At 40.6% G+C, this 13,775-nt stretch overlaps 1 protein-coding gene across 2 annotated transcripts in view; it reads left to right on the forward strand.

Moving 5' to 3' along the window:
• clcn2c (chloride channel 2c) overlaps window positions 1-13,775 on the forward strand; it is a 611,909-nt gene that overhangs the window by 516,094 nt on the left and 82,040 nt on the right. For both annotated transcript variants that reach the window (XM_043702310.1, XM_043702311.1), the window contains 2 exons: window positions 397-530; window positions 8,178-8,368. In XM_043702310.1, coding sequence (XP_043558245.1) covers window positions 397-530; window positions 8,178-8,368 — 325 coding nt within the window. The remainder of the gene's footprint in view (window positions 1-396; window positions 531-8,177; window positions 8,369-13,775) is intronic.

Raw genomic sequence — 13,775 nt, forward strand, 5'->3', positions numbered from 1 at the left:
GACCCGGTTCTGCAGTTCCAATAATGGTTGATCTGTATCTTAACTCTTTTTATTTGCCTTAATAATTATTGATTACCCCAGTTTTTAAAAAAAAAAGGCCTATTGATCTCACATTTGAAAATATATCACTTTTTGGCTGGAGAGAGTTCCAAATCTACACAAAGCAACACTCCCTAAATTCAGTCACAAGCAGCCGAATGCCAGTTTAAGGTTATGCTTTGTTATAATAGAGAGGAAATTCAGACAAACACACTAAAATAATGTATATCATGAAACAATTTTCAGTGCCTTAGTTTTGCTGTCACCAGATATAAACATGCTGAATGCTGTTGATTTCAAGCAGAGAGAATACTGTTTTGAACAGACTGTTGTTTATTGAAATACCTTTTTTTTAAGGAAATATAACATCCGTGTTGAAGACATAATGGTAAGAGACATCCACTTTGTCATTGTAAACTGCAAGTATAGAGACCTGCAAGATCTCCTTCACTGCACAAAACTCAAACACCTTCCTCTTGTTGAGTCAGCAGGTAAGAAGAATAGACTTTAATAATTTGTGACATATGCTTAAGAATGAGGCATACTTCTCTGTGCTAAAAGAGTCAAGCTTTAACTTCAGGGTATGAATTCAGGCTAATTGTATTTCTTTGGATGTAAGATTTGGTTTGCTCTAACATTCTTTCAAAAAGTGGGGTTCATCGACAGGATCATTATCCACACTTGTCAATCTGGAAATCACCTTTGTTCAGAATAGATGTTAAAAGACACAAAATTGGAGATTTAATAGTAGCTCTTTATTTGAAGTAAAATTAAGCAGCTTCAGAATTTTTTGCTTTGTTACCAAGGAAACTTGTTCTTTCTGTGAAATCAACCTTAAAAATCTTTTATAGTACAGAGCAAAAATCCATGCCACATGTATGGTTTTACCTGAAATGCTAGGGGGATGATACTAAATTTTGGCACTGAACCTTTGGAATGACCTGGTTGCTATATGTTCTGATGCCTGTGATATCATCTCATGTAATGAGTATGGGTCGTGGTGGGGGTCGGTTAAGCTCAGTTGGCTGGACGGCTGGTTTATGATGCTGTGATGCCAACAGCGTGGGTTCATTTGCCATCACTGGCTGAGATTACTGTGGGGGACACTCCTTCTTCTCAGCCTCTCCCCTCGCCCGAGGTATGGTGGCCCTGAGATTAAATCACTACCAGTCTCTCTCTCTCTCTCTCTCTCTCTCTCTCTCTGTCTCTAATGAGAGAGTAGCCCTATAGTCTGGTTAGACTATGGCCACATGCATGATCAGTGTTTTTGACATTGCTGATTCAATGCAATAACAATAGCTAAAATTATCCCTGTAAGTAAAATCTAATAGTTCCATTTGCTGGCCTCTTAATTTGTGTTCAGTTCTGTAAACAGTGGAGCTCTTTTGGCATCATTATACTTAACAAGCAACGTTTATGTATTTTATGATACTTTCAGTTTGTTTTTTTTAATCTAGTTCTGCTCAATAGTGAGAGCTATTTAAAGTTGTTTATTTGGTACTTTCACTGTGGACAGATTGAACAAACAATGGGTAGTTAATTGGTTACACAAAAGGTGTGATTAGCTGTTCTCTAGCTTTCTTCTCCTGTGGCAATTTAGGTTGTTGTGGAAATTGAGACGGTATAAGTTTGAAGTGAGTTACAAGAGCTCAATCTTGACCTACAAGAAGCCAGTGGCAGGGGTAGGGGTGCAATAAATTTTCACCTCAGCAGGACTTCAACCTTGAACTGCCATTAGAAAACCCCTATCTCCTATAATTGATAGTTGATTGAAGTGAAGGGGGTATAATTCTTGAGTTTAATAATTGTCAAGGTACAAGCTACATTTTAGGTACAGATGGCAGCACAGGGTATCCTCTCTGATGTTAACGAATCAATTATTTTATGCCGTTGAAGTAGTGGCATTGAGGTCAACAGTAAAGCTGAAATTCAAAACTCAGGCATAAAATTGGTAAGACCACAAAGTACAGCATGCAATTATTGGTAGCTTATTCAGAAAAGTTGGTGATTTACCATGATGGGAAGCCAAGAAAGGGAAACTATAATTAGGAGAGATTCCAAGTTTAGTGAAATCTTCAGAGACTAAATTTTAACCAGGAGTGGGACTCAGTTGGTTGGTGGGTGAGGGACATGGGGGTGAAGAGAAAGCCAAATGCCCCTAGCCTTGGCAGCACGAAGCTTGGAAAGTTTTAATGTCCAGAATTCAGGTGCCCACCTGAAATGGGCAAGTAGCAACTACCACCGAAAGGACAGGACTGAGTTTCAGGCAGCAGGATGTTGCCAGAAGGTGAATAAAAAAACCGTCACTAGTAATAGGGTGGGTCGCTGGACAGGTGTTCCCTGTGGGTCTTGGAGGAACACTCCTACCCCTACTCCATCTCTACAAGCAAAATCAGAACAAAAAGTACTTCTTTCACCCTGTTCTCAGGCATAACATCCTCCCATATATGATAATTACACATTCAGGTGGAACACCTATTTGGAGGTTGAAAATGAAACTAGCAGAATCCATTCAAAACATCGGTAGAAAGATACCCAGCCAATTTCAATGGATGCCTGCCAGGTGGAACAAAGAATAGCCTCTTGGAATAATTCCCCTGCAGCAGAAAATGCTTGGAGTAGATGTAATAAAGACTTTTTAAATGACCGTGGTTTTCAGCAGGAGATAGAGAACTACCTTTCCTTTGGTTGGGGAGCAAGTGATGACAGACCACATTGATTTAAACTAAGGGAAAGGGCCAAGGTTACAAGTACTAGATTAGAAAGGTATAATTCAGTGATGAAAAAGAGACTTTCATCCAAATTACTGTATTGATTTTTAAGGTACCCTGCTTTGGAGATTGCAGTGTTGAGTACAAAAAGGTTCTTAATATTGTTGCCATTTGGCAGGTTAAGGAGAAACAGACTTGAAATAAAGTTTATGGCTCACTGGTAATGAAACTGAGACAGTGTCAGAGTTCTAAACGCTGAAGTGATTTCCCAGAGAAACTGTATGGTCCATCCCTTCCTTTTCCTGTGACTGCTACACAGTATGACCCCTATGGATTCAGCTGAGCTAGAGACGGACTGCTCATCCCTGTACTCTTAGCTGACATTCCTGGGTTTGAGACCCATAAAGTCCCCACAAAAGACTAACTTGCGTGCACTAGGGCAGGGCCAGACTTTGGCATCAGGACTGCAGATGGCTGGGGGACTCTGAATGAAGGCAGGTGGAGAAGCAACAGAGGAAATAATCAAAGGTCTTCCCTTTCATGGTCCACCTGTAAGTCCTTGTTGGCATGGAACTGGAGAACATTTTGTTGCAGTTCAGTGACGCACTGAACTTCCAAAATAATACTTCCTATCCGTCCTGTGTAAATGTTTAGAGAGACATGTTTAGTGTGCAGGTCATCAGGGACGGCTGACTTAACTCCAATTGCCTGGCCTCACTTTTCAGGGATACTATTGTATTTTAGAGACTGGGTCCTCCAACCTTTTCCCAGTGGTGAACTGAGACTCTCAAAATGGTGACAGAAGTTTACACTTTTTCTGCTGTCACCCTGGAATTGTCTGCTTCATGGAACCCCAACCCTGAAGGACACAGCAGCTGTATCCAAAAGTGTCCTGCACCCTCTGACAAGGACTGCTCATTGTCATCCCGGTCTCTAGTAGCAGTTCCTAATCGTGATGTGTACTTCACCATGAGAAATCCAGAACTTCTCTTGGCGGCCCACTGAGGTTTGTGTACCTAACCCAGTAGAAGCTGCATGTCTGCTGTATAATGGTGCTTCACCCAGTGTGCCCAATATCCTCTGAGGAGGCATTGACCATCTCCCCCAGCAGCTTTTGTGTGACCTATGAAGTCCTGTAGATAATGACAGAGAGAAACTAGAACTGAAAGGGAAAAAGCTAAAAATTATCATTGTTCAAGGTGATCATTGTTCACCAATGACACCAATTTAATGATGGTGTTTAGTGTGCCATGTTCCTATGTGATACCTCATTCTAACTGCAGGGAAACCTCTATATCTCCTATTTCAATTGCCACGCAAGCACCATTCTACTCATCTTCATGCTCCCATCCTATACACTGGTCCAGGTGCCTATTGCAGGAAGAATAGCTTCCAGATCTTGTTATAAGCAAGAGATGTACAGCATGGAAACAGACCCTTCAGTCCAATCCGACCATGCAAACCAAATAACCTAACCCAATCTTGTCCTGTCAGCCCATATCCCTCCAAACCCTTCCTATTCATATACCCATCCAGATACCATTTAAATGTTGCAATTGTACTAACCTCCACCATTCCTCTGGCATCTCATTCCATGCACGTGCCACGCTCTGCGTGAAAAGGTTGCCCCTTAGGTCTCTTTTATATCTTGCCCCTCTCACCCTAAACCTATGCCTCTAGTTCTGGACTCCCCCACCCCAGGAATAAGACTTTGTCTATTTATCCTACCAATGCCCCTCATGATTGTATAAACCTCTATAAGGTCACCTCTTAGTTTCCGAAGCTCGAGGGAAAAGAGGCTCAGCCTATTCAACCTCTCCCTATAGCTCAAATCCTTCAACCCTGGCAACATCCTTGTAAATCTTTTCTGAACCCTTTCAAGTTTCACAACATCCTTCCCATTGGAAGGAGACCAGAATCTCACACAATTTCCAAAAGTGGCCTCACCAATGTCCTGTTCAGCCGCAACATGACCTCCCAACTCCTGTACTCAATACTCTGACCAATAACAGAAAGCATATCAAACGCTGTCTTCACTATCCTATCTACCTCCAACTCTACTTTCAAAGAGGCATGAACCTGCACTCCAAGGTCTCTTTGTTCAGCAACACTCCTTAGGACCTTACCACTAAGTGTATAAGTTCTGCTAAGATTTGCTTTCCAAAATGCAGTACCTCGCATTTATCTACATTAAACTCCATCTGCCACTCCTCAGTCCATTTGCCCATCTGATCAAGATCCTGTTGTAATCCAAGATAACCTTCTTCACTGCCCACTACACCTCCAATTTTGGTGTCATCTGCAAACTTACGAACTATACCTCTTATGCTCACATCCAAATCATTTATGTAAATGACAAAAAGTAGTGGACCCAGCACCGATCCTTGTGGCACTCCACTGGTCACAGGCCTCCAGTCTGAAAAATAACCCTCCACCACCACTCTCTGTCTTTTACCTTTCAGCCAGCTCTGTATCCAAATGGCTAGTTCTCCATGTATTCCATGAGATCGAACCTTGCTAACCAGTCTCCCATGGGGTACCTTGTTGAATGGCTTACTGAAGTCCATATAGATCACGTCTACTACTCTGCCCTCATCAATCCTTTGTTACTTCTTCAAAAAACTCAATCAAGTTTGTGAGACATGATTTCCCATGCACAAAGCCATGTTGACAATCCCTAATCAGTCCTTCCCTTTCCAAATACATATACATCCTGTCCCTCAGGATTCCCTCCAACAACTTGCCTACCACCAACGTCAGACTCACTGGTCTGTAGTTCCCTGGCTTGTCCTTACCACCTTTCATAAATAGTAGCACCACGTCGGCCAACCTCCAGTCTTCCGGCACCTCACCTGTGACTATTGATAATACATATATCTCAGCAAGAGGCCCAGCAATCACTTCCCTAACTTCCCACAGAGTTCTAGGGTACACCTGATGAGGTACTGGGGGTTTATCCACTTTTATACGTTTCAAGACATCTAGCACTCCCTCCTCTGTAGTATGCACATTTTTAAAGATGTCACCATCTATTTCCCTATATTCTCTGCCATGTCCTTTTGCACAGTAAACACTGATGCAAAATACTCGTTTAGTATCTCCCCCCTCTCCTGCGGCTCCACATAAAAACCACCTTGTTGATCTTTGAGGGGCCCTATTCTCTCCCTAGTTACCCTTTTGTCCTCTATGTATTTGTAAAAGCCTTTGGATTCTCCTTAACTCCATTTCACAAAGCTATCTCATGTCCCCTTTTTGCCCTCCTGATTTCCCTCTAAATCTTGTGGAATTTTTTGAGGATGGAATTAGTCAAGTTCATAAGGGATAGCCAATGAATATGGTTTCCTTGGACTTTCAAATGTACCACATAAGAGATTAGCATATAAAATTCAAATGCATGGAATTGAGATTAGTGTACTGACATGGATAGACTACTTGTTGGCAGACAAGAAACAAAATGTAGGAACAAATAGGTCACTTTCTACATGGCAGTCAAGGACCAGTGGGATTCCGTTGGGATCAGTGCTTGTACCCCAGGTATTCCCAGTATATATGCATGATTTAGATGAGAGAACTAAATGTAATATTGCCTGGTTTGCAGACAACACAAAGCTGGATGGGAGCGTGAACTATGAGGAGAAGGTTGAGATGCTTCAGTGTGATTTGGACAAGTTGAGTGACTGGGCAAATGCATGGTAGATGAAGTATAATGTGGATAAATGTGAAGCTATTAACTATATCTAAGGATATAGAATTGGCCATTTGTGACTAAGGTGAAGAAAAATTTCTTCACCCAGAGAATGGTGAGCCTCTGGCATAAATGCATGGTAGATGAAGTATAATGTGGATAAATGTGAAGCTATTAACTTTGGGTAGCAAAACCTCGAAGATGGTTTATTATCTGAAAAAAATTAGTTTGGGAAAGGGGAAGGTGCAGTGAGGCCTGGTTGTCCTTCTATATTATCACTGAATATAAACATGGAGATACAGTTGGCAGTGAAGATGGTGAATGGTACATAGGCCCTCATAGGAAAGAATTCAAGTAGAGGAGTAGGGATGTCTTGCTGCAGTGGTATAGGTCCTTGGTGAAACCACACACTGGAGTATTGTGTGCAGTTTTGGTGTCATTGCCTGAATAAGGATGTTCTGGTTTTGGAGGGATGTAACAAAGGTTTACCAGACTGATGCCTGAGGTGTCAGAATGACATATGGAGACAGACTGGGTTGTTTAGATCTATGTCCATTGGATTTTAAAAGAATGAGAGGGAGAATCTCATAGAAACTATAACATTCTAGCAGAACCAGACAGGGGAAATGAAGAAAGGTTGGTTCAAATGACCAAAGAGTCCAAAATCAGAAGTTACATCTAAGGATATAGAATTGGCCATTTGTGACTAAGGTGAAGAAAAATTTCTTCACCCAGAGAATGGTGAGCCTCTGGCATTCTCTAACATAGAAAGTGGTTGAGGCCAAAGTATTGAATATTTTCAAGAAGGAGTTAAATATAGTTCTTAGGGCTAAAGGGATCAAAGGGTATGGAGAGAAAGCAGGAACAGGGCACTAAGTTGGATGATCAACCATGATTATATTGAATGTCAGAGCAGGCCCAAATGGCTGAATGCCCTACTCCTTTTCCACTGTTTCTATGCCTAGGCACCTCTCTCCGTTATAGAGCGAGACAATTAGTTATATGTAGCTTGATGGGCAATACACTGCAAGCATAGGGCAAGGCTCAGAAGCCTTTAAATAAATTAGAAGAACAATGATTTTGCAGACTAGTAGTTAACTTCATAAATCATTGTTGGTACGGTTCTAGAAGGTAAACAAGTGGATCCACTGATGACTGTAAACAAAGCAGTTTGTACAATCTTAACTGTGACATTGATTAATCAACTTCATATTCCAAATTAAAACAGATGACTGTTGCTTCCAACATATGCAGTTTGCATACTTTTTGCTATGAACTCCTATCCAGTTTTGAAAACTGAACAATGTGATTGCAGAGTTCCTGTATTATAATCTTTCTTTGGTATAAGATTTATCCAGCTGGAAGTAGTCTTACCATTGCACAAAGTAACACTGGGAAATATTCTGTACCTTAAAGTAAATGCTCATTTCCTTTCTGAATATGGTATGCTCTAACTTACAGCTAAATGAAGTGAAACCTTCCTATCTTCATTTAACAATTGCAAGGCACTCTGAACACACTGGCTTTTAAGATAATCTGTTTTGTTTCTCTTAATCATTGTTACTTATCTGCTGGATTATGTTGGTAAAACAAATGTGAAAACATGGAAGCGGGTGATTGCCGATGTCTGACCTTAACAAGTGTAGATTGTTGAAGTTAATCAAGTGTGTTTCAGTGTTCAAGGTGCTGGCTTTATTGTCTGTAAATACGTAATGAATTGTTGGAACTGCTTTTGCCTTTAGATTCCATGATTCTGCTGGGCTCCATTGAAAGGAGTCAGTTGCAAACTCTTATTGATAATCAGTTGAGTCGACGGCGGAGGATGGACTACCTGAAAGCGAAAGCTCAGACCGAGAAGAAAATGGATGCAGATAGCCACCGAATTATTGATGAAGGAATCAAAGATGTGCATGATCCTGGGGTCAGATTTGAGGTGAGAGGTTGAAGCAGAGATGAGGAAGCTTTTTGATCATTGAATTCATTATTCATGTAGGACCAATCCATTTATCTCTGGATCTCATCTTACAGATACACTCATTAATTTTAACAGTCAGAAAAGAAAGCGACTTGTATTTATATAGTGTATTTCACGTCTAAGAGTCTGAGTGAACCTGTACTAGATGAACTACAGCAGTTCAAACTGATGGCTGTCTACCACCTTCTCAATGAAGTTAGAGATAGGAAACAAATGTTGGCTTTTTCAGAAATGCTAACATGTGAGAAGGATGAAAAATAATCCAAAACACTGATTACCAATATATGCATTGACCTAAACTCGCCACCAGTCAAAAAAAGTCTTAATTTTAAAATTCTTAGCCTTGTTTTAAAATTCTTAGCCTTGTTTTAAAATCTCTCTGTAGTTTAATCTCTTTGTATCTCTAGCTTCTTCCAGTCCCACAATCCCTCCAAGGCCCCTTTGCTGATCTAATTGTGAACTCCTGAGTATTTACTTTGAATGGCTGCATCATTGGTTGGTTTGCTTTTAATTGGCTGGCCTCAAAGCGCTTGAATTCTCTCCCTACACATCTCTGTCTCTCTTCTCTTTTTTAACATCACTCCATAAATCTGATTTTTTTGATCCAGGTTTTAGTCATCAGACCTAAAATCACTTTGTGGTTATTATAGTGTCTTATTGTGTTCCAATGAAGCACCTTAGAATTTTTTTTATGTTAAAGGTGCCAAGTAAATATAAGTTGTTGTAACATAGAAAGCACTAAAGCTAATTGTGCACATCATCTTTCCACAAATGACCATGTGGTCATGACCAGATAAACAATTTCTTTTTTGTGGATTAAGTGGTAAATATTGGTCAGTTTAGTTCTCCTATTCTTCAAAATTGGGCCATGAGATCATTTACACCTACCTAAGAGAACACCAAGAGCATCCACGTAATGTCTTACCTGAAAGGTGATACCTCTGAAAATGTAGCACTTCCCCATTACTGCACTGGAGTGGCAATTTAGATTTTAATGCTTGGCCTTTGGAGTGGGACTTAAACTGAGTAAGTTACTTACTCAGAATTGACAATGCTGTTGATAGAGACAGAGCCGATACCATGGCCTGAATTTTCATGCAGGTAGAGAATCCACCAAAATCCAGTAGTACCGTCTCCAAACGTGGCATCTGCCATTTTTGTTGGAGAGGGAGGGGGATCATTGGGAATGTTTCTGATTTCCACATCTGTAGTTAATGGAACCCACTGCGCATGTTAAAGTTAACTACATCGGAGTGATCTGATAAAAAGGATGGCCAAACCACAACTTGTGCAGTTTAGATCTGGTGGCAGAAAGCCTAACGCTGATAGCAACTTTCTTGGTGAGATAAGTACCCCTTTTGGATATGGTCATGAGGCATCTTTGCAAAAGGTAAGTGTAAAGTCTATATCATCTTGGTTTTCTGTATTTTTATTATGGCTAGAAATGGAAATGGTACTATTTTAAAATCAAGGATAGTGGAAAAGATCACTGCACATTTTAAAAGCAAGTTGCCTAACCCTCATTTTAAGTGCTGATTGGACTGGTGTTTGTTCAAGCAGTGGGGATGTTACTACAGATAAGTTGGATTTAGGAGACATGTATAAAGGGAGATTCAGCTGGCAAAAGGTAGTTGATTGGTCTGGTAATAGTGACCAGCTGTTGATCAGAAAGACCTTCTACCAGTAATTGGCTCCCAAGTAGCAGAACAGCTTGTGTGAAAGTTTGGGCAGAAACCATCAGATCTCTGAAAACGAAGGAGGTGTCATTTTCTCTGCAGTAGAAAAAAGTAAAAAAGAAAGTAATCTTATTTTTCCTCCTCAGTTCCTGAGAGCTGTGACGCTTAACCAATAAATCAGAAACTGTAAAAGTGTGAATCAGGCACCCTATGCTTTCTGCAGGCAAGTGAAAATACCAGGAGATGGAGATTTGAGAAGCCGTAGGTCATAACAAGCTAAAGGATAATCACAGTGAGATGTGTGGACAGGAACTATTGAACTGCCTTCCCAGTCTTTCCCTCCACCCATGACACATTTTTTTGTGCGTCAGTCTGTGCGTTGGGGAGCGTGGTGAGGAGTCAGGGTTTTAACATGTAGAGTTACAGGTCCACGGTTCATAATTATTTATCTGAACAGGAATATTTTTTGCAATAAGTAGGAATTCTTGTTAAGTGCATAAACTTGGTCCATACTTTCTTTTAACCTGAGTGTAAAAGACAGTCTTTCCACCCTGCCCGCCTCTGCATGTGACATCCTCCCAGCTCTTTCCAAAGTCACACAGTTTTACCTGGTTGGGTTTGTGGTGCCTGGAATTGTCCTCATTTTGCACTTCCTGAACCTTGGAGTGAATATTCAGACATTGACCATACCTTGTTTTTTTTTTGCAGTAAACTATTTAGATTGTAAGGATCAATGGCACTGAAATTTAATCAAATCCTGTTTTTAAAAAAACAGCCATTCTGCAACTCCATCTTTAATTATCAGCAAAAAAAAAACTCCTCATGATTAGTGAACAGGGAATTTCAAGTTTAATTCAAATTGATAGCTCCCTTCTGGATCGTGTAAGAGGTGGAACATGAAGATGATACCTAACCTTGGATTTTACACTTAATGGTAGCAGTCTTATCTCCAAAGCAGACATTTGAGTGTTTAAGTTTCATTTGAAAGATTTGAAAAGATAATTTGACTGACATTCCAGTGCAGTACTGAAGAGATGTTGTTCTGTCAGAGATTGAAGTCATGCCTGCCTTTTCAAGTATAAAAGATCCCCATTCAATGACAAACAAGTGACTTCACCCAGTAGGTCATTCAACATTAATCTCTTAATCCATGTCAATAATAGAGATTAGCTAGCTGCTGACAATGTGGTCTGTCCATTGGGGATATGAAATGCAGTCTGGGTGACCGCTTTACATCATGTCCAGAAAATGACCCTGATGCTCCAGTTGTCTAACACTTCAACACACCACTGTGTTCCCATGCCAGGCCTGATGCAGTGCTCCAGCAAGACTCAATGCAAGCTGGGGGAACAACATTTCACCTTCCACGTAGAGACATTACAGCCTTCAAGACTCAATATTGTGTTTAATAATTTTAGAACATGTTGTTATTGGTAGGACTTCTCTGGCATAACTTGCTGCCACAATGTATTACAACAATGACTTTGGTTCAAAAAGTACTTCATTAAAAGATGCATGATTTTTGGAACATTTTGTTAATTTTGACACATTTTCCATGTCAGAAGTCACTGAATCCAAAGTCTAACACCTCCATTGTGGTGGGTGTTGTTGCTTAGAATAGATAATCAATTCTTCTACCTTGCTCTTAATTATTCTGTTCCACCCACACTGCCAGGAAACTATTTCATCAGAGTCAGCAAATTTCTTTACTTGGATGAATGTATTGCTACCAAATAAATCTATTGTGGAATTGGGAGGCAGCTGTATAACTCACTGAAATATCCAACTGGAGGTGTTAACACAAGAAGTACAAATATATTGATATCAAACAAAAAATACAGTGGTGCTTGACAAACTTATGTAATAATTCATGAATAACACTGATTAACCACCAAAATGGAAATTGATTCAGTGTAGTATATGACACTAATAGGACTGATGTTTTTCACAAATCTAAATATTCCTTTTTGTCTGTGAATAGAGTTTCAAGTTTGATCACTTTTAACATGTCTTCCTTGATCTGTTATGAACTGTTTGCATGATAGGTTCGCCAGGCACCAGGATACATTGCATTTAATTTCAATAAAACTGTGACCTATGGAGCAAACAATATCACTTAGTACTCCATTTTATGGTAATCTCAGCGCTCCCAATATCCCTTTCCTAAACATCATGAGTGTCATTCAGAATAGACTGGCTTTCTTTCAGGAGATTATAATCTAACAATACCTTTTGTACAACACTCAGAAATTGAAGGAAAAATCTATCTTTTCTCAGTATGATCTCCCTAATTCTTTTAGTTTAGTTTTCTACATACCTCCCTCCCTCCCTGCCATCTCATTCCACCATTTCTGATTCTAAACTTCATTATTTAATATTTAAGTTAACTTTGTCTGTTATAGCAGCTAAAGTGACACTATAGGCTATTTGCTTTGAACATAAGACAATAAGATATAGGAGCAGATATTAGGCCATTTGGCCCATTGAGACTATTTCTCAAATCCATTCTCCCTGTAACTTTTGATCCCCTTGACAATCTAGAACCTAGCTATCTCTGTCTTAAATTCACCTGGCCTCCATGGCCTTCTGTGGCAGTGAACGCCATAGATTCACCACTCTCTGGCTGAAGAATTTTCTCCTCGTCTCTGTTCCAAAGTATCTTCCCTTTATTCTAAGACCCCTTCCCTTTAGATTAGATTAGATTAGATTAGATTACTTAGAGTGTGGAAACAGGCCCTTCGGCCCAACAAGTCCACACCGCCCCCACGCAGACACGGGGAGAACGTGCAAACTCCACACAGTCAGTCGCCTGAGTCGGGAATTGAACCTGGGTCTCTGGCGCTGTGAGGCAGCTGTGCTAACCACTGTGCCACCGTGCCGCCCACTACTCTCAGGTCCCAATCTCTCCTGCTAATGGAAGCATCTTCCCAGTGTCAATTCTATCCAGGCCATTCAGTATTCATTTAGATTCCCCCTCATGCTTCTAAACTCCATCGAGTATAGACCCAGAGTCTCCAAATGTCCCTCAGATGTCAAGCCTTTCATTCCTGGAATCATTCTAGTGAACCTCCTCTGGGCCCGCTCCAGGGTCAGTACATCCTTTCTGAGGTATGGGGCCCAAAATTGCTCACAATATTCTAAATGTGGTCTGACCAGAGCCTTACAAAGCTTTGGAAGTACATCCCTGCTTTTATATTCTAGTCCTCTAGGCCAACATTGTATTTGCCTTCCTAACTACTCTCTCAATCTGCAAATTTACCTTGAGAGAATCCTGAACTAGGACTCTCAAGTCTCTTTGCCCTTCAGATTTCTGAATTTTCTCCCCATTTACTAAATAGTCCATGCCTCTATTCTTCCTACCAAAGTGTGTGATCTCACAGTTTCCCACGTTGTATTTCATAAGACATTAGATTGAAATATCCAGAGGAATGCAGTAGTCATTAAGGCCATCAAGTTTGCTCTGTCATTCATGCCTGATTTGATAAATCTTAACTCCAATTTCCTGCCTTTAAGCTCAGTGGGCTGGACAGCTGGCTTGTGATTCTGGATTAGTGGTGCTGGAAGAGCACAGCAATTCAGGCAGCATCCGAGGACAGGCAAAATCGACGTTTCGGGCAAAAGCCCTTCATCAGGAATAAAAGCAGAGAGCCTGAAGCATGGAGAGATAAGCTAGAGGAGGGTGGGGGTGG

This window comes from Chiloscyllium plagiosum, chromosome 13, assembly GCF_004010195.1.
Source record: "Chiloscyllium plagiosum isolate BGI_BamShark_2017 chromosome 13, ASM401019v2, whole genome shotgun sequence".
Classification (NCBI taxonomy): domain Eukaryota; kingdom Metazoa; phylum Chordata; class Chondrichthyes; order Orectolobiformes; family Hemiscylliidae; genus Chiloscyllium; species Chiloscyllium plagiosum.